The sequence below is a fragment of the Lathyrus oleraceus genome, chromosome 7, assembly GCF_024323335.1.
Source record: "Lathyrus oleraceus cultivar Zhongwan6 chromosome 7, CAAS_Psat_ZW6_1.0, whole genome shotgun sequence".
Classification (NCBI taxonomy): domain Eukaryota; kingdom Viridiplantae; phylum Streptophyta; class Magnoliopsida; order Fabales; family Fabaceae; genus Lathyrus; species Lathyrus oleraceus.
Window position 1 is genome coordinate 533,263,097 of NC_066585.1, and position 23,093 is coordinate 533,286,189.

The window sequence follows — 23,093 nt, forward strand, 5'->3', positions numbered from 1 at the left end:
TGAGACAACTCTAGAGAAATAAAATTGATAAAAATACAAATGTGACTTAAAAAATTTTAATTAATTTTTTTTTGTTAATTTAAAAATAAAGTAGTTTAAAACCTACAGTTTTAAAAGCCTTGAGTACTGATGTACTATAAAATATATTACATTTGTCCCTGTTTATATGAAAAATATATTATAATTTTTTTTTGTCATTTCTATAAAATTTCATTCAAATTCTTATTTGCATTGATTTTTTATACCTTTTAGCGTACTATTTACAACACACATTTTTTTATGGTGATTTTCATTTGACCATACTATTTAGCGTTGAAGTATAATTTAAATTTACAAGATAGATTTAAAATGTTTAGCATTTAACTTTCATTTAGTTGGGTTTGAGTATATAAAAAGCTCTATATAGTAAAATTGTTAGATCTTTTCATTATAATAGAATTTCAATTTTTTATTAGAGTTTGCTAGAAATTTCTCTCTCTCTCTCTCTCTCTCTCATTTCTCTTCCATCTTCATCGTCTTCATCTTCTTTCTCTTGTGCACCAACAATTGGTATTTAAAGCTCCGATTCAAATCTATGAGAAACACCAAGGAAAACACGAGTGAACGTGAGACATGTGCGATTGATTTCATTTATTGAATTCACGTTGAATTTACGATCAAAATCGTAACATAATCATATTTTTTGATTCTGCGGGATTGGAAAACACGGGTGTTTGGCGAGATCTGAGTGAATTTCTGCACAAGATCAAAGATGAAAGGTAAGCAGCCTAGATTGCCATTTGCATCAGAAGTAGCCCCAAGAGCAAAACATGCATTAGGAGTAGTGCATTCTGATGTATGTGGACCATTTGAAGTACCTTCACTTGGAGAAAACAAGTATTTTGTGTCTTTTGTGGATGGGTTCACAAGGATGACATGGGTAACACTTATCAAGTTTAAGCATGAGGTGGTTGCTGAGTTTTAGAAGTTCAAGGTGAATGCTGAAAAATAGAATGGTCTTGAGCATGAGGTGGTTGCTGAGTTTTAGAAGTTCAAGGTGAATGCTGAAAAATAGAATGGTCTTGAGCATGATGTTACTAATCCATACACTCCTCGGCACAATGGTCTTGCTGAAAAACGAAACAAAAATTTGCTTGATATGACAATAAGCATGCTGAAGGAGAAGAAGCTCCCTCACACCTTGTGGGGAGAAGTTGTTGTCACTCCAGCATATGTGCTCAACAGGTGTCCAACCAAGAAGCTGAAAAAAATTATTCTTTTAGAGAAGTGGACTAGAGATAAGAAAAATATGAGTCATCTGAAGGTGTTTGGTTCTATTTGTTATAAACATGTCCCAAATGCTAAGAGAAGGAAGTTGGATGACAGAAGTAAAGTTATGTTGCTTTTAGGGTACCATAATACAAGTGCTTATAAACTCTATTGTCTTGTCACTAACAAAGTTGAATTCCACAGAGATGTCATTGTGAAAGAATTAGAAGCATGGGATTAGAACAAGTCTCAATCCAACTCTGGTGCAGTGTTAACACCTGAGTTAACTTTTGAAGACATTTCAGACTCTGAAGAAGAATCTGCCTCTGAAGGAGATTCTGAGTCTGAAGATGAGTAAGAGTTTGAAGGTGAATTTGAGGCTGAAGAAGAGTCTGAAGGAGAATCTGACTCTGAAGGTGAATATGATTCTGATCCAAACTCTGGTTGTAATCGTGCCTTTGAAGGTGGTTAAGACTCTGAAGGTAGTCCAATATTTGATATTTTTCCAACATCTGAAGAAGATTCTGGACAAGTTCAAAGACCACAAAGAATCAGAAAAATACCAAGAAGATTTGTAGAGTTTGACATGTTGCAAGATACTACGATAGACTCTGAAGGAGAAGTCATTTAGTGTGTCATGTTGGTAGACTATGACTAGTGAGTACTTAAGAAACTCTCAAGAAGAAAGCATGGCTGAAGGCCATAAAATAAGAACTTGAGACTATAGAGAGAAACAAGGCTTGGGAGTTGATTGAGCTTCCAAAGAACAATAAATCCATCAGCATGAGATGAGTTTACAAAGTGAAACTAAAGCCAGATGGATAAATTAGAAAATACAAAGCAAGGTTAGTAGCTATAGGATTTTTACAGAAATTTGGACTTACTTTGAGGTGTTTGCTCTTGTAACTAGACATGAAACAATCAAATTGGTGATTGTTATAGATGCTAGTAGAAATTGATCTCTGATGCATTTAGATGTAAAATTTGCATTTTTGAATGGTCTTTTACAAGAGGAAGTTTATGTATCACAACCTCCTGGGTTTGTGAAAAAGAAACAGGAAGGGATGGTGTACAAGTTGCATAAAGCCTTGTATGGACTAAAAAAATCTCCTAGAGTATGGAATCTGAAAATTGATTCATTTTTCAAACTTCAAGAGAAAATGTGAAATGGAGTATGGCGTTGATGTTCAACATACATCTGATAGAAATATGATTATGGTGTGTTTTTATGTTGATGACATATTGCTAACAGAAAGTTGTTCATATGAGATAGTTAAGTTCAAAAAGGTGTTATTGAATGAGTTTGAGATGACTGATCTAGGAAATATGATATATTTTTTAGGGATGAAGATCATGTACTATGATAGGGGTATAATCTTGCATCAACTGAAGTATGAACTTGAGCTAATGAATTGCAAGTCTGCAATCACACCTGCTGAAACAAATCACAAGCTTGATTATGATGTTAAGGGTGATGATGTAGATGCTACAACTTTGAAACAGTTGGTAGACTCATTAAGACATCTCTGTAATACCAGTTGGAATTGTGAGTATGTTTATGAATAAACCAAAATGGTCACATTACCAAACTGCTGTAAGGATACCGGGGTATATTAAAGGGACTATGAGGTATGGAGTTTTGTTCTCCTCTAATGTTGAATTTGATTTAGAGCTGATATGATATTCAGACTCTGATTGGTGTGGAGACAGAGTTGACAGAAGAAGTACTTCTAGATATTTCTTCAAGTATCCGGGAGGTTTATTTATTGGTGTTCTAAGAAACAACCAGTTGTTGCATTGTCAACCTGGGAAGCTGAGTACATTGCATGTGCTCTATCTGCTTGCCAAGCTGTGTGGATTCTGAACTTGCTATAGGATCTAAAAATCAAGGTGAGTAATCCAGTGAAGTTGATGATTGACAACAAATCAGCTATAAGTCTTGGCAAGAATTCAGTGCTGCATGGAAGAAGCAAACACATTGACTCAAAATTTTACTTTTTGAGAAACCAGGTTTAGAATGTGGTGCTTGAAGTTGTGCAGTATAACACTCAAAAGCAACTGGCAAATGTGTTGACTAAGGCTATTAAGACTGAATATTTATTCAATTGAAGGATGAAATTGGTCTTGTTGACTTTAGTCTTGAATATGGATTAAGGGATGATGTTGAAGCATAATCTAAATTCACATTTAAGATAGCTTTAAATTGATTAGTATTTTACTTTCATTTAGTTGGGCTTGGGTATATAAGCAACTCTATGTAGTAAAGTTGTTAGACCTTTTCATTGTAATATGATTCCAATTTTCTATTAGAGTTTGTTAGAAACTTATCTCTCTTTTTCTTCTCTTTCTTCTATGTTCATCATCTTCCTCTTGTACACCAATATTTCCAACAAGTGTGACGATTAAAATCAAAATAAATAAAAGACTATTTTTGAAAAATATTATAAAATAAAGACTTGAAGCATGTATTATTTGAACTAGCGGTTATGTTATACCGTAAATTAATTAATAAAATTGTACATACCTTGAGGGGAGAAATTATTATCAATTTCATTATTACCGAGGTTCAATGCCGTTAAAGCAGTTAATCCTTTCAAATTTGAGAAGATGCTACTATTTAAACGATTATATGAAAGGTCTAATGTCTTCAACTTTTTTTGTCCAGAAAATCCTTCAAAAGAAATGTAATAAGCTATTAGAAGCTTACAACAATTAATAAATGAAAAAAATGTTTTTCAACAACATTACTTTAACATTTGCATTAATTATATCTTACGCAACATATAAAAAATAGCATTTATGCATACTTATTATAGAATATAAGTTAATTAGAATAGAAGTTAATTAGGGTAGTTTCAATTGTATAACTAATTTCTATTCATTTGTATGAAAAGTATAAATATGAATGAATTTCATTCCTGTAATGAGAAATATTCATTCAATAACATGTTAAGCTCGCTCTCTCTCATCACTTTTCACCATGAATGCACATCTCCATTGTATCATGAGAGCTTTCTCATCAAACATGGGATCATACAATTTTCCGCTGCATCAATCTCTCGTTCGTATCATCATCATCTTCATCATTTTCATCAAAGTTTTCCAATTTCAGAGAAACGGAGTTCATCGTTGCAGGCAAGAACTAGAAGTTTTTCCATCGAACTTTTTCAATTTTAGAGAAACTTAGTTCGTTGTTACAGGCAAGAACTGCAACCAAGCTACACCGATTAAGCTTCAAAGAAGCTTCCCTTTCTACCTCCAAATCAAATCTCCATTGGAATGCAGAGAATCAGCAATGGCGAATCTCGAAACTTCACTACAAGATGTGCAACATGAAGTTCAAACTTCACAAGCTACATCAAAACTCATGGTGTTTACAGGTTCGGCCAACACATTCACTCTAAAATTCTCTATCAAGCTTCAAGAAAACAATTTTTTGTTATGGAATCAACATGTTAAGGGTGTAATTCAGTCACACAAATTTCACAAGACCCTTGTAAACCATCGAATTCAGCCTATATTCAGATTGAAAATAATTGAATTACAAACATAATATCTGAAGCTTATGAAGAATGGATCGTGCAAGACCAAGCCTTGTTCATATGGATGTTATCAACAATTTCAAAGTCCGTGGTTCCTAGAGTACTCTCATGCAAACATGCATATGAGGTATGGGATAAAGTGCACAAGCATTACAATGCTCAAATGAAGGCTCTTGTTCATCAACTTCGTGCAGAGTTAAAGATGACCAAGAAAGGAACCAAGACAATCTCATAATTTATGCTTCAAATTATAGTTATTACTGACTCACTCATGGCTATTGGTGATCCAATCTCGAAGTGTGATCAAATTGATTCCATACTCCAGGAACTACCTAAAGATTACAGTCCTTTCATCATGATGGTACATGGCAAGACTGATCCAATGGACATCTATGACGTGGAAGGCCTATTGTATGTTCAAGAAGCTTAACTTGACAAATATCGTCAAGAAATTGTTCCACCAAGTGCCACAACCAATGTTGTTCAAGATGGTGGTAACACTTAGTATACTAGACATACTATCTCAGGAGGTTCAACCCATTACTCTTGTGGTATAGGCAAACCTACTCGAGAAAGAGGTCGACGCAGAGAAAACAACACCATTGGAAATCGTCAAACATGTCAGCTTTGTAACAAGTATGGGCATGCAATAACGGATTGTTGGTATATATTTGATGAATAAACCTACAATAACCAAATCTCAACCTCAAGCTTCTACATCCATTAGCATAATTAATGCTCAAGAAGGAAACAAGAGTCAAGACACATCAACTTACCATCTAATGCCTACCTGGTTCATCAGAACCAACTACATATACCACAAGGATTGGAATCTCAAGCATGGTTTGCTGACTCAGGTGCATCTCACCATATAACTTCTAGCAATTTAAATTTGCAATATATTAATTCATAAGTTGGTCCAAATAAAGCAATTGATGGAAATTGTGATAGCTTAGAAGTTCAGTCAATAGGAAACACAAATTTTCAATCCAATCTTGTGTCAAATTTTTGCTTAAAGTTAGATGATATAATGCACGTGCCTAAAATAACTAGAAATCTCATATTAATTTCAAAATTTACCAAAGATAATCAAGTCTATTTTGAGTTCCATCCTAACAAATGCTTTGTGAAATCTTAGACATCTCACAAAGTGTTGAATGTGGAATCTTCAAGGTGTAGCTTGAGGCACAAGTTATATACTTTAGGACCTGTGGCAAAAAATGTTGTTGTTTCCCATAAGCATGTCAATAGTGATAAACTAGATAATCTAGGCCTGGCTAAAACTTCCATGTGGCATGCTAGATTAGGACATTCTCACCCTAATACCATTCATAAAGTGTTGAATTTGTGTATTATATATGTCAATAAAAAAGAATCACTTGTATTTTGCAATTTACGTTTCCTTGGAAAAGCTAACAGGTTATATGAACCATTGTGTAAAACTAAACACAACTTTATTTGAACTTATCCATATTGATTTATAGGGGCCACCACCTACACCTTCAAGCAGTGGATCCTCCTACTATATTGCATTTGTTGATGCTTTTTCCAGGTACATTTGGATCTACTTACTCAAGCACAAAAGTGATGCACTAAGTGCATTCAAGTTGTTTCAAAGTTATATTTCTACTCAGTTCAATAGAAAGATCAAGGCAATATAATTAGACTTTGGTGGTGAATTCAAAACCTTAACAAAATTGCTTAACATACAAGGTATAATTCATAGACTGACATGCCCTCACACTTCTCATCAGAATGGAACAGTGGAGAGGAAACATAGACAAATTATGGAGATGGGGCTCACTATGCTAGTACATGTATCTATCCTAATCAACTTCTGGGATCATAGATTTACTAATGTGGAATAGTTGATCAACATGCTTCCTACTAGTTCCTTGTATGACCACAACTCACCTTTTCAAGTACTCTTCAATAGACAACCTGAGTATGATGCAATCAAAACCTTTGGATGTGCATGCTTTCCTCTACTCAAGCCATATAACAAAAATAAGCTGCAATTTTGAAGTGCTTAATGTACATACTTAGGGGTCTCACCAACTCACAAAGGTCACAAATGTCTCAACATGGAATGAAGGATTTTTATCTCTAAATATTTCATCTTCAATGAAACAAAGTTTCCTTGCAGAACAAGTTTCCTCAAGCAAGATGTCATTTCTCACACTCAACTAGGTCAATCATCCAAAACTACAAACTTGATGTTGTCCCCACCTAAGTGTAAATCCGATTCACACTTAAGTCTAGCCACACATACTCATGTGTCTACATGTCTCATAACACCAATAAATCCTGCAAACACGAGTGTTTCATCTAAAGACCACAATATATTACCTGATGCACAAAATCAATACACGCCATATGGACAAACTCAACCATTACCTCGCAAAATAATTCTTCACGTGTGTCAAACACTTTTCAGACTGCACCTAGTATATCTATTGCACCAGTCATCCCTTAGTCACCATCTATGTCAATTCCACCTACCCGACAAGTCCATGCCACAACTTCACGCGCTTGCGAGTAAACTATCTGAATCATTTTCACCATTCTTTCACACTCAGCTCAATCAAACCCCACTTCTATTTAATGACCATCCCATGCTAACTAGGGTTAAAATGGGGAAATCGGAACCTAAAGTATTCCTAGTTCATTTCGAACCAACTACAACTAAGAAAGCCTTGGCTCAACCTAAGTGGTTTCATGTTATGAAAAATGAATACGACTCTCTTATAAAGAATGGTACATGGGTTATGAAAACCATACCACCAGATAGGAATACAATTGGATGCAAGTGGGTTTTTAAAGTCAAAGAGAATGCATATGGTAGCATAAATAAAGTATAAAACATGACTAGTGGCTAAAGGGCTTTCACAAACAACATGGTTCTGACTTCCACGAGACATTCTCAACAGTAGTGAAACCCACCACCATTTGAATCATACTCATTCTAGAAATAACTTTCAAATGGGGGATACAACAAATAGACATTAACAAAGTGTTTCTCAACGGCGACTTAATATGTCAACTGAAGAAAGCCATATATGGTTTAAAACAAGTGCCTCGTGCCTGGTATGAAAAGCTTCATCAAGCTCTACTTTACTTTAGTTTCATCTCAAGTCAATATGATCATTCTCTCTTCATCTATCATCATCACAATATCACAATGTAAGCACTAGATTATGTAGATGATATCTTACTTACAGGGTCATCATCATCTCTACTCCAGAAACTCATTGACAAGTTATATACTACATTTATTCTTAAGAAGATAGGTATTCCTCAATACTTTCTTGGAATTGAAGTGCACAATCAAACAAGTAGGTCCATCATTCTCTCACAAATAAAATACATTAGGGATTTGATTTCTAAGGTCAGCATGACTGAAGCAAATGGTGTGAGTACTCCAATGTTTAGCACTTGTAAAGTGAGTAAGCATGTCAACAACAAACTTTCTGATCCTTTCCTTTACATATCCATAGTTAGTGTATTATAATATGTCACGTTGACTCGGTCGTCCATACATTGCTTTTTGTGTCAATAAAGCATGTCAATACATGTTTGAAACTCTTGAATTTCATTGGAGTGTGGTGAAATGCATACTCATATACCTAAGTGGCACGATCACTCATGGACTTCTCCTAGCCCTAACAACTTCCATGCATAAGATCTAATTACATGCATATAGCGACTCTGACTCAGTCAGTGATCCAAATAACAGGCGTTCGACTTCGGGGTTATGTGTTTTTTTGGGACCTAATATTGTAGTGTGGAATTCCAAGAAATAATCTCGAGTAACTCGTTCTAGCATGGAAATGGAGTATATAGCATTGAGTCATACAACTTCAGAGGTATTGTGGATTTAGTCATGGTTGTAGGAATTTTGCATTCCTTATCTTCTAGTAACTCTTCTTTGTGATAACCTTAGTGCTTTCATGCTACCACCACTATAACAAATAACGTTTTTCATGACGAAACTTTCACCTCGAACAATAGAAAACCAAGGTATAAAGTCAAAGCGCACTATTTTTAATTATTTTAAAAAATAAAACACCATACATTCCCTTAGTTTTTCATAACACCGGGGTGAAAAAACAACTCAATACAAGCTTCGATTCCCAGCTATCGTAGTTTATGTTTTTATTTGTTTATAAGGGTAAACAAAATATTTTAACCCTTCAATTTTCTATTTAATTGGGGTGTAAAATAATAAGATATTACTATAAAAATACTCGTTAAATAGATTTCACCCTAATCCTTACTAATATGAAGCCGCCCCAAACACGCAAGCATCATTCTTTGGGATGAATTGCAAGATATAAAAAATCTTCAATATTCTCCTATGTTGAACAAAATATTTTTTCTGCCCTTGGAATCTATCTCACATAATGGTGTTGATGTTGTCGTTGTTGTATTTTTGGAATAATCCTCAGTTAAATAAGGTAGCTCAACCTTTGTACAGTACTCAGTTGATAGATTGCAAGTGCAAAAAATCATTCTTGCTTCAACTTACACAAAGAAGAAAACTTAGCCAACAAAGAAGGGAGCTTAACCAACAAGGAAGTGAGCTTAACCTTTGAACAAAGAAGGGAATGCAACTAAATCTGGATATCAACGAAGATATTCAGTAATAAGAGCACAGATTTATTGTAAATAATTTATTTTAATATTCGTGTAAACAATGTAATTTAAAAAAAAAAGAATTATTCACCTCAATTTTCGTCATCACCGAAGTGATAGTAAAAAGGAGAAGATAAAAAACCTCGATTTTATAATAAAATCGAGGTGTTTAATAATCATATTTTACTATAAAAATACTCGTTAAACAAATTTTACCCTAAGACTAACTTATATGTAGCAGCCCGAAAGAGAGGAAATATTCATCATCGTCCATTTGATCATGAGTTGCTACTACAAATCTCTGAGATGGATTGCAAGTGCAAAAAATAAAAATTCTCATTGGGAAACAGATCTCTAGCATCTTGCATGAGATCTGGACATGAAAAATAAAAATTCTCATTGAAAAACAGATTTTACAATGTATTTTTAATATTCTGTATAAACAATGTAATTTAAAAAAAAAAGCTTATTCACCTCGGTTTTCTTCGTGACCGAGGGGATAGTTAAGCATTTTTTTACTATATTCAACGCCCTTAAATAAATCTTTGTCGCTCATTTAATGTTTATCAACGCTCAAGAATCTGTCATTAGCGATCCACGTGAAACCTAAGGGGCATCCATTGTTGGTGTAAGCCCTAGAGGCCAATATTTTTGGTACTTGTATCGAATTATAAAAGGTTTTTTCTTTATTACGTTTGTTTAATAAAGTCCCTAGAATAGATAGTCCGTTTAATGTATTAAGTATGACTTAATCATGAGACCACATTAAACATAAGGACACTATTCTTAAAGTATCCGTAGTCGAGCTTTATTGTGAAATGGGATAACATTAAAGCATTAAGACTATTATGTATATAGACTGATGATCACATCTCATGGATCATGGATAAGGAGTTATCAAGTCTTAAACATAGGTATGAATATTAAGAGTAATATTTATACCGGATTGACCCGCTATGAGAATACTATATAGAATGTTATGCAAAGTGTCATAAGTTATTCTCATGGTGATAATGGTGTATACCACTCTTCGACCTGAAACCACTATGGACCCTGGATGTAGAGTCGAGTGCTTTATTGCTGATCAAACGTTGTCCGTAACTGGATAACCATAAAGACAGTTGATGGGTACTTCACGAAGCATGTTGAGGGACATGAGTGACCTAGATGGAATTTGCCCATCCTGCGTAACAAGATAAATGTCTATGGGCCCAATATTGAACTGGACAAGGATGACACGGTATATGCCTTGTGTTCAATATAGACATAAGGGTAAAAGGGTAATTATACACATAAGTATTATCACATAAGGATTTGTCAGATCACATGACATTTTCGTGTCTTGGGTAGCAGTGATGTGTTGCTAGATACCGCTCACTGTTTATTATGTTAAATGCGTGATTTAATATAATTGCCAACGTCGCGAAAACCTACAGGGTCACACACAAAGGACGGATTGATGAGAGATAGAGTAACTAAGGAACACCGTAAGGTACAGTGCACTTAAGTGACTTATAGAACATCGTAAGGTATGGTGTACTTAAGTAGAATACGAAATATGGTAAGATACCACACACTTAAGTGATTTTGGGCATATTATAAGATATGGGACAAAATACACTTAAGTGGGCTTTTAGCTTGAAGCCCACACAAGTGGTTCTATAAATAGAACCCTTGTGCAGAAGCATTCATTGCGGTTGCATTATTTTCGTTTTCTCTCTCTCTCTCTCTCTCTCTCTCTCTCTCTCTCTCTCACACACACACACACACACACTCAAAGCCTTCATTCGTACCAGCTAGCACTAAGATTGAAGGAATCCGTTCGTGTGGACTGAGTAGAGACGTTGTCATCGTTCAACTTTCGTGATCGCTCCGTAGATCTGCATCAAAGGTTTCGATCATCACAAGAGATCTGCGCCAAAGGTTTCAACCGTCACAAGAGGTAAATATTCTATCACTGATCATGACCATTCGTAAGGATCTCTAAAGGAGAAATTTTAATTTCCGCTGCGTTTTGGACCGCGATTCTCCTTCATCCATTACAAAAGTATGCTGAATATTGAAAATCTAACCTATATGGAACATGAAGCGCTTGAAACATAAAGATGTTTGAAAAAGTTCTCTAAGATTTATTGTAAGAGCAGACAATTACTTGAGTTTAAGGTTTGTTTTCTTAAATATTTATTTGAGCACAAAATCATATATTTGAATATTGATTTTATTTATCTAACCCTTATTTTATTTTGCTTTAGAATCAAATGCATGCAAAGCCTTGAAGAATATATTTGCACCAACATTTGATCTTCACCCACCTAAGGAATTTGATTTTTATCTACATCTATAGGGAATTTGATTTTGGATAAACAATGTAATATTTTGGATAAACAATGTAATATTCTGGATAACCATATAACAATTTTCTTTAAAAAAAAAAGAAATAATCTTACCATCGATTTTGTTTGTAAACCGAAAGGTAAGATAAACTAAATTTCAAAATAATAAAAGTGCAACTGCTTGACTCGAACTCATGTTCATAGAACTTTACCTATCAATTTTATTTCCACCGAGGTGATAAATGACGAGTTTTCATGTCGTCCTTCGTTACCTCGCTTCTTTAGCCGAGGTATTGTACATTTCACATCCGAAGTAAAAAAATACTTTTCGTAGTAGTGCACATAATCCAGTTTTGCACGAACGAAACACATTGAGTTGAACATTCATTGTGTACATGAACAAATTGTTGCAAACAATCTTCAAATTCAACATGTTTCAGCTCAAGCTCAAATTGAAGACATACTTAAAAAACCTCTATCTACTAGCCTTTTTATGAGTTTTAGAGACAAACTCAAGATAGCTTCTTTCAAACAATCTTGATTTTGAGGTGGAGTATTAGAGAATAGAAGTTAGTTAAGAAGATAGTTAGGGTAGTTTCAATAACATAACTAACTTCTATCCCTTTGTATGAAAAGTATAAATATAAATGTCTCGAGCTTCATTCATGTAATGAAAAATATTTATTCAATAACAAGCTAAGTTTGCTCTCTCTTATCACTCTTCACTATGAATGGACACATCTATTATATCATGAGAGCTTTCTCATAAAAAAATGCTTATGATTTTTTTTTTGAATGATTATATTTATGGGAAATGAGCGCAGGTTTTGTATTTTGAGATGATGCAGATCAAAATAAATTCATTTCTATACATTTTAAAATCAGCATATTATTTAAAAGCTTGTGACATCATACAACTATTGAAGGAAATAATATAGCTCTAATACTCTAATATATAAGTTGTTTATAAAAAAAAATGGCATGTGACTAAAATTACAACAAGTGTGTTCCTGACATAAATTATCACTTTTTATAAGGGTTAAACAATTCCTGTGAACGCTATAAAATAAAAAATCAAAAGTAGAGTTAAACATATATTATTCGAGATAAAAACTATATTTATAACGTCTAATAAATAAACTATGGAGATTGAATGTACCTTGAAGGGATAAATAACCCATGAAGTTTCCACCGAGGTTTAAATTTATCAGCGCAGTTAATCCATTCAAATTTGTCAAGAAGCTGCTATTTATATTGTTCGAGGAAAGGTCTAAGGTCTCCAACTTTTTGAGCCTAAGAAAATCTTTAAAAGGAAAAGAAAAAAAAACAGAATGAGTGAATTTGAAATAATAACAGCTCAATTAGCACTACTCTCTCAACCGAAATAAAAGCATATATATATATATATATATTTTTATATTAAAAGACATTCCAGGTACATGAGACTATTCCACATTTTATGTTGTTGTTGATTTTGCTTTTATTGATTTTGTTATTGTTGATATATGTTGTATGTTGTTTAATGTATGTTGTTGTTGATAAAAGTTGTATGTTGTTGATGATTTTGTTTTTATTTATATATGTTGAATGTTGTTGTTAATGTATGTTCTTAGTAATAAAAACTAAATGTTGTATGTTGTTTAAGGTATGTTGTTGATGATTTTATTTGTTGATATATGTTGTATGTTGTTGTTAATAAAATTTGTATGTTGTTGATAATGTATACTGATACGTTGTTTAAGGTATGTTGTTGATGTATGTTGTTGTTAATATTGTTTAACGATATAACTTTTAAATTACAGTTTTATTATGTTCAATCATGTCATAGAAAATGAGTTTATTATATCGTATGTGGTTTGATTGTTTTTCCAACCTTTATCGAATATATAATATTTTGAATTGAATTAAAAGATTATAATATAAGATATTAATTTATATTAGAATAATAGTTTGCACTTATAATGTTATATAAGATTTTTTCACCTCATCATCCACATTTCGTTTTTTAATTGTTCCTTCCTTCATCCATAATTTTATTTATAAAGTAAATAATATTTTATAAAATAAATTAGAGGTGAAGAAATGGACGGTTGAATAATCAAATCTATGAATATATGAATGATTCATTTTGGAATATAGACTATGATCCCAATCTAAGACATTCTGAATTAAACTTACATATTAAGAAAGAATTTTTTTGGAAGTTTGTAATTCAAAGCCTATATAAAGGCAGCTAAGTTATGGTTTGTAGATCATCACTTTTGTGAAATCAAATACTAGAGATATATTCATTTCCTCTTGCTCTTTCTTTACTTTGTTTTTCTTGTCTTAGTTTAATATATGTCCCATTATTATCAAGTTGGTATTAGAATAGGTTAGATTTTACTAGTGTGAGTGTCAAAAATATTTTGAGTGTGTGAGAAACAAAAGAGTTTTTATTGTGTTAAAAATTATTGTGAGTATTTTTTTGATAAAAATGTGGCAAACAATTACAATTTTGTCTGGTCCGATCCAAAATCAAGTGTAAAATAAGATTTTAATTATCGCAAACTTTTGATGAGAACACATCTAAAAGCTCACATGGTTTGGAGCTCCGCAGACCCCAGTTTACAAGAAGGAGCCGATGAAGTCGCTCGTAGAAGGATTAGTTGGCACTTTCGCAAATTCATCAAGGAATTGATTACTCAAAATATTTGGCAAACTAGCAAATGCCAAGATTGCTAAAGAAGCGTGAGACATATTGAAGTTATCACACAAAGGAGTATAGGAGGGTCAGAAGTCCAAATTACAATCGTTGCATAACGAAATGTCTAATTCAGCCAGAAATCGTAGAACAATATTTTGCACGTGTTATAAATCTTGTCAACAAGATGAGAGTATATGAAGACGATATTTCAAATAGGAAAGTGGTGGAAAAGATTATGTGTATGATATCGATGAAGTTTGACATGTGGTTACTGCAATGATTGAGTCCCACGACATAGATACTTTGTCTGTAGCATGCTTACTAGGAAGCATTGAAAGTCATGTTTAGAAAAGACTAAGAAAGTAGAAAAGAAGAAGCTCTCAAGAATCGGGTAAATTTCAACAACACTTATGAATCAAGTTGTACGGTAGAAGAAAAAGGTCAAAATAATTAGAATAACAGAGGAAGAGGAAATTATAGAGGCAGAGACCGAGGAATTTATGGAGGAATAGGACGTGGAAACTTTAACCAATGGAGAGACAATAACTTCAACAGTTTCAATCTGGCGCATCAAGGAAAAGGTGAACATATCTTTGGATCTACATATCGTGGAAGAGGAAGAGGTAACTACAATCAAGAAAGAACAAATTATAGTTGTTATCATTATGGAAAGTTTGGACACAAAGCAACTGATTGCAAATAGAAACATCAAGCAAATGTGGCAAAAGGTTCGTATCAAAATACAGATGAGTACTGTGAAAATCCACAAAATTTATTTTTGACAAGTAATAAATTTTCAGAAGAAGAAAATATTTGGTATTTGGACCCTGAACGTAGTAATCATATGTGTGAAAAAAGGGAGTTATTTTCTTCTCTAGATGAAACAATAAATTCATTGGTAAAAATTGGAAATAAATCAAATGTTCCAATTTGGGGGAAAGATCGAATTTCTATGAGGTTGAAAGATGGATAAAAAAAATTATTAGTGATGTTTTCTATGCTTCTGGTCTTCATCACAATCTATTGAGTATGAGACAACTGTCAAAGAAAAGTTACATCATGTAGATTCACAATGGTTTATGCACATTGGTTGACATAAATGGTAGATTTATCATAAAGGTAAGGTGACATCAAACCATCTTTTCCCTTTGAAAATTTAACATGAAAAATTTCCATGCTTGAGTTATATTATTCCAAATGATGATAGGTTATGGCATATGAGATTGTTGAAGGAGAAGGGCGATCTAAAACGCAACGGAATTTAAAATTTCTCCTTTAGTGATCCTTACGAATGGGCATGACCAGTGATAGAATCGTTACCTCTTGTGGCGATTGTAATATTTGATGCAGATCTATGGAGCGATCACGAATGTTGAACGATGACAACGCCTCTACTCAGTCCACACGAACAGATTCCTTCAATCTCAGTGTTAGCTGCTACAAATGAAGGCTTTGAGTGTGTGTGTGTGTGTGTGTGTGTGTGTGTGTGTGTGTGTGTGCGTGTGTGTGTGTGTGTGTGTGTGTGTGTGTGAGAGAGAGAGAGAGAGAGAGAGAGAGAGAGAAACAAAATTGCAACTGCACAAATGCTTCTACACAAGGCTTCTATTTATAGAACCACTTGTGGGGCTGCAAGCTAAAAAGCCCACTCAAATGTATGTGGCCCATATCTTATTATATGCCAAAATCACTTAAGCGCATGGCACCCTACCATATTTCGTATTCTACTTAAATACACCGTACCTTACGATGTTCTACAATTCACTTAAGTGCACCGTACATTACGGTATTCCTTAGTTACTCTATCTCTCATCAATCCTTCCTTTTGTGTGTGACCCTGTAGGTTTTCGCGGCATTGACAATTATATTAAATCACGCATTTAACATAATAAACAACGAGCGGTATCTAGCAACACAACACTGCTACCTAAGACACGAAAATGTCATGTGATCTGACAAATCCTTTTGTGATAATACTTATGTGTACAATTACCCTTTTTCCCTTATGTCTATATTGAACACAAGGCATAAACCGTGTCATCCTTGTCCGATTCAATATTGGGCCCATAGACATTTATCCTGTTACGCAGGATGGGCAAATTCCATCTAGGTCACTCATGTCCCTTAGCATGCTTCGTGGAGTACCCATCAACTGTCTTTATGGTCATCCAGTTACGGACAATGTTTGATCAGCAATAAGGCACTCGACTCTACATCTAGGGTCCATAGTGGTTTCAAGTCGAAGGGTGGTATACACCATTATCACCATGAGAATAACTTATGACACTTTGCATAACATTCTATATAGTATTCTCATAGCGGGTCAATCTAGTATAAATATTACTCTTAATATTCATACCTATGTTTAAGACTTGATAACTCCTTATCCATGATCCATGAGATGTGATTATCAGTCTATATACATAATAGTCTTAATGCTTTAATGTTATCCCACTTCACAATAAAGCTCGACTACGGATACTTTAAGGATAATGTCCTTAGGTTTAATGTGATCTCATGATTAAGTCACACTTGATACATTAAACGGACTAGCTATTCTAGGGACTTTATTAAACAAACATAATAAAGAAAAAGCCTTTTATTATTAATAAATAATTCGATACAAGTATCAAAAGTATTGACCTCTAGGGCTTACACCAACATTGTGTCCCTTTCATTTTTCTGGCTTGAATTACCTATCATGAAAATAATATGTTTCTAATTTGCCTATTGTGAATATTCTAAATAGAGCATGTGAGACTTGTCGAATTGGAAAGAAGCATAGAGAATCATTTCCAACTGGAATGTACTGGAGAAGTTTAAAAAAAACTACTACAAAAAATTCATTCAGACTTGTGTTCAGGAGAAATACCAACACCTGGTGGTTGTAAGTAATTAATTACTTTTATTGATGGTTTTAATAAAAAGGCTTGGGTGTATTTCTTGAAACAAAAATCATAAGTGTGTGGTGCCTTTAAGACATTCAAGGAATTCATAGAAAAATAAAGTGGTTGTAAAATCAAAGCATTGAGAACAGAAAAAGGCCGAGAATGCCTCGTTGGTACAAATTTCTTTGAACAACATGGAATTGAGCATCAGTTAACAACTAGACACACACCTCAACAAAATGTAGTTGTTGAAAAAAGAATATAACAATCATGGATATGGGGAGATGCATGTTGAGGGCCAAACAAATGCCTAAGGAATTTTGGGCAGAAGCAATTGCTAATGCAATTCATATTTTAAACAAGTGTCTTACGAAGAATGTCCAAGAAAATACTCCAGAAGGATCTTGGAGTGGAAGAAGACCTTCAATCTAACACCTTAGAGGTTTTGGACGTGATGCATATGCTAATGTACTAGATCAATTGAGAAATAAGTTAGATGATAAAGGAGAAAGATGTATCTTTGTTGGTTACAGTTCAAACTCAAAGATTTGTAAGCTCTACAATCTAGAGACAAAGAAGGTGACTATTAGTCGAGATGTGGCTTTTTATGAAGGAGGAATTTGGGTTTGGTCCTCAAAGACACAATATGATAGTGACTTCAAATGATTACGAAGAGTAGAATGAACATAAGTTGTTTTGAAATGACAGATTTGGGTTGAATATCCTATTTCCTTGGCATTGAGGTAGTCCAACAAAATGATGAAATTTTTATTTCTCAAAAGAAGTATAAAGGTGATGTTTTGAATAAGTTTAAGATGGAGCATTCAAAGCCAATTTCGACGTCTGTTGCAGAAAAGTTGAAGTTGCCGAGAGAAAATGATGGAAATAGGGTAGACTCAACCCAATATAAAAGTTTTATCGAAAACCTGAGATATCTGACTGTGACAAGATCAAATATAATATATGGATTTGGATTTCTAAATAGATTCATGGAAGAGTCGCACATTAGTCATTTGCAAGGAGAAAAGAGGATACTTCTTGACTGAAGGTATTTTTATGCTAATAATAATGATGTGAAGTTTGTCGGATACACAGATAGTGACTGACAGGCAATACATAAACAAGAGAAAGCACACAAAGGTATGCATTTCATTTGGGTATTGGTGCAATATCGTGGTCTTCGAAGAAACAACCTATTGTAGCACTTTCAACAGCAGAAGTATAATATATAATAGCAACTAGTTGTGCTACTCAAATTGTATGGTTGAGAAGAATTTTAGAAATGATACACCAAAAGCAAAATAGTCTAACAAATATATTTTATGATAATATGTCAGCTATTGTACCAAGTGAGAATCCAATTTTTCATAAACAGACCAAGTATGTTGATATTCGATTTCATAAGATAAGAGAGTTGATAGTCGAGAAAGAAATGGTGATCGAATATTGTCTCACCGAAGAAACAATTGCATATATTTTTACAAAGTCATTAAAGATTAAGCTATTTTACAAGTTCAAGAAGATGCTTGGAATGAAAATTTTGAGAGCATTGTTTTTTCAGTCATTAAGATTTTATTTTATTGTGTCTTTTCCTTTTGGTTTGGTTTATATGTTCAACTAGTTTCAATTTGTTAAAGTAAACAATCATTTCAATCAATTTCACCTTTGTGTGTTATTGTCAAGGTCGAAGGACATTCAAAAGGAGGAAAAAGACTAAAGTTATCTCACTTCACTTTGATTGATGACACAAAAAGTGGCTTGATTTCTTACCAATATGAAGCATAATCTCCTTATGCTTCCTCTACTTGTTCCAATCGACATTTCTCATATTGATAGCAACAAATATCGCATCTTAATTTTTCAACTCAAAGGCTACAAATATCTCATATTAGTAAGTACGAAGAGGGGAAGCATCTTGATTTCTCATATTGGTGTGCACAATGAAGGCCTTGCAGATTCGCGTACAAAGTTTAGTATGACGTCGTTCGACGGATTTGCAAAGAGTTTGATTTTCCTTCAAACTTGTTTTTACAAAATCATTAAAGATTGAGCTATTTTACAAGTTGAAGAAGATGCTTGGAATGAAAATTTTGAGAGCATTGTTTTTTCAGTCATTAAGATTTTATTTTATTGTGTCTTTTCCTTTTGGTTTGGTTTATATGTTCAACTAATTTCAATTTGTTAAAGTAAACAATCATTTCAATCAATTTCACCTTTGTGTGTTATTGTCAAGGTCGAAGGACATTCAAAAGAAGGAAAAAGACTAAAGTTATCTCACTTCACTTTGATTGATGACACAAAAAGTGGCTTGATTTCTTACCAATATGAAGCATAATCTCCTTATGCTTCTTCTACTTGTTCCAATCGACATTTCTCATATTGGTAGCAACAAATATCGCATCTTGATTTTTCAACTCAGAGGCTACAAATATCTCATATTAGTAAGTACGAAGAGGGGAAGCATCTTGATTTCTCATATTGGTGTGCACAATGAAGGCCTTGCAGATTCGCGTACAAAGTTTAGTATGACGTCGTTCGACGGATTTGCAAAGAGTTTGATTTTCCTTCGAACTTGTTTTTACAAAATCATTAAAGATTGAGCTATTTTACAAGTTGAAGAAGATGCTTGGAATGAAAATTTTGAGAGCATTGTTTTTTCAGTCATTAAGATTTTATTTTATTGTGTCTTTTCCTTTTGGTTTGGTTTATATGTTCAACTAATTTCAATTTGTTAAAGTAAACAATCATTTCAATCAATTTCACCTTTGTGTGTTATTGTCAAGGTCGAAGGACATTCAAAAGAAGGAAAAAGACTAAAGTTATCTCACTTCACTTTGATTGATGACACAAAAAGTGGCTTGATTTCTTACCAATATGAAGCATAATCTCCTTATGCTTCTTCTACTTGTTCCAATCGACATTTCTCATATTGGTAGCAACAAATATCGCATCTTGATTTTTCAACTCAGAGGCTACAAATATCTCATATTAGTAAGTACGAAGAGGGGAAGCATCTTGATTTCTCATATTGGTGTGCACAATGAAGGCCTTGCAGATTCGCGTACAAAGTTTAGTATGACGTCGTTCGACGGATTTGCAAAGAGTTTGATTTTCCTTCGAACTTGTTTTTACAAAATCATTAAAGATTGAGTTATTTTACAAGTTGAAGAAGATACTTGGAATGAAAATTTTGAGAGCATTGTTTTTTCAGTCATTAAGATTTTATTTTATTGTGTCTTTTCCTTTTGGTTTGGTTTATATGTTCAACTAATTTCAATTTGTTAAAGTAAACAATCATTTCAATCAATTTCACCTTTGTGTGTTATTATCAAGGTCGAAGGACATTCAAAAGAAGGAAAAAGACTAAAGTTATCTCACTTCACTTTGATTGATGACACAAAAAGTGGCTTGATTTCTTACCAATATGAAGCATAATCTCCTTATGCTTCTTCTACTTGTTCAAATCGACATTTCTCATATTGGTAGCAACAAATATCGCATCTTAATTTTTCAACTCAAAGGCTACAAATATCTCATATTAGTAAGTACGAAGAGGGGAAGCATCTTGATTTCTCATATTGGTATGCACAATGAAGGCCTTGCAGATTCACGTACAAAGTTTAGTATGACGTCGTTCGACAGATTTGCAAAGAGTTTGATTTTCCTTCGAACTTGTTTTTGTTTGTTCTTTGTTTTTTTAGCCCTTTGAAAGTGGCTCCAAACTTAAATAAGGTATGGTTTGTGGTTTAACATTAGGTTTTTCAATATGGGAGTGGAGGTGGCAAAATGGATCATGTACGTTGAATATGTCCGTTTTATCTCTATTTTTTTTAGAATAGATCAAAGTTTTAGATTCGCATCCTTTAATATGCTTGTTCCACCTCACCCCATTTTTTTAGATTTTTGTGGACATGAAAATTTACTTACAATTTTATAACTTTTAAATTTGAAAGGTTCAATACCCGCCCCGTCTTGCTCTTACTTTTATGGGATATGATTCTCTCCCATGACATATGTGTGCGGTGGATTCTCAACCATACGATCAAAAGTCAAAGATATATAATATATAAAAGTATGAATTTTCAATGGGGTGGATGAACACTGCTCTCCCTTCAGTCAAATTCATACTGGAGGGAACCCTTTCCCTACCTTTATATTAGAAAGGTTCAATGCCCACCCTCGTCTTGCTTTTATATTAGGTGGGGCAAGGTTTTTGACCCTCAAATATGTCTGTTCCACTCAATTTTTTTAAGACTTTTGCGAGGTATGTTTAAACTGAAAAAACATACTTGTTTTGTAACGGTTTCTTATTTTTATTATAATAATTATTAATAATAAAAAATCAATTTTAATGTGGTTCATAGTTTTGAGATTTTGGTTCTGAAAATGATATGATTTATTTTGGTTTTAATGTAAATTGATATGACCATTTAATTGGGTGGTAATGGGTTTTAATGACTCTAAATTCTTGATGGTAGAATCAAGCCTATAAATATTCTTTGGTCCCCAAAGCTTTCTCTCATCAGAAAAGAAATACATCATCTATATTGAGAGAGCAATAATTTTGACATTCATGAATGTTACCGTTGGGCTGCTTTGTTAAACATGTATTTTGATTCTGTTCATATCCATATGATTTCATTTTTACTGATCATTATGTCTTATTATTCAATCTTTGAATTAAATTTTTGCATAAATTAAAATTGATTTATAATGTTATTATTTTGTTAAGCAATTGTATAAGAGATCTTATTTATTTAATTTTGTTCTCTCATATAATTGAGTTACTATGTCTAGTGATCGTTATAATTTTGATTAATTTGGATTAGCCACAGCATCCTTAAATTAATTGAGATTATTTTTTTAAAGTTTTGAGATCACATAAATTATTAGACATAAAATTGTAATTAATTATACGTGGTATAATGAATTTTATCCTACAGGAATTTTTATTATATTTGTATGATTAATTGGGATAAAATGTCAAAATATTTTCTTAACTTGCCCACAGGAATTATGAATTGGTACATAATTTGATAGTTTTATCATAAAGTATTAATTTTGTTTGAAAAATCTATCGCAATTTTTTTAAAATCTTATTACATTAAAATTTAGCCCACAGGTAATTTTTATGTTGCAAGATTTATTTTATGGATAATATTTATGCCTCAAATTTTGACATCAATTTTGTTTATCTTTTTAGCTTCTCAACCTGCTAATTTTTCTGATATCCGATGTGATATTCCCGAGCTCAGAGGAGATAACTATAAGGTGTGGAAGGAAAGAATTCTCCTTCATCTAGGATGGATGGACATAGATTATGCTATTAGGAAAGACGAACCACCTGCAATTACAGATGAAAGTACTCCAGTTGCAATCGCACTATATGAGCGGTGGGAGAGATCCAACCGACTCAGTGTGATGTTCATTAAGACTAAGGTCACAGGTGGAATACGTGGTTCTGTCGATCAGCATGAGAATGTCTGTGATTTGCTGAAAGTCATTGACGACCAGTTCGTCACTTCTGAAAAGGCTTTGGCAAGCACATTAATTATGAAATTTTCCTCCTACCGACTCACCAGTGTGAAAGGTGTGCGCACATAATGAAAATGCGTGACATTTTAGCTCAACTTAAGGAACTTGAGGTTGATATGTCTGACTCCTTCCTGGTGCACTATATTCTGAACTCTCTTCCGTCTGAGTATGGGCCTTTCAAGATCTCCTACAATACACATAAAGACAAATGGTCAATCAATGAATTAAT

General features: G+C 33.4%; 1 protein-coding gene across 1 annotated transcript in view; it reads right to left on the reverse strand.

Annotated features, from left to right (window-relative positions):
* The window catches only part of LOC127104826 (receptor-like protein 9a), a 59,313-nt gene that overhangs the window by 31,689 nt on the left and 4,531 nt on the right, over positions 1 to 23,093 (reverse strand). The window contains 2 exon segments of the mRNA XM_051041973.1: positions 3,756 to 3,919; positions 12,918 to 13,061. Of these exon segments, the coding sequence (XP_050897930.1) occupies positions 3,756 to 3,919; positions 12,918 to 13,061 (308 nt within the window).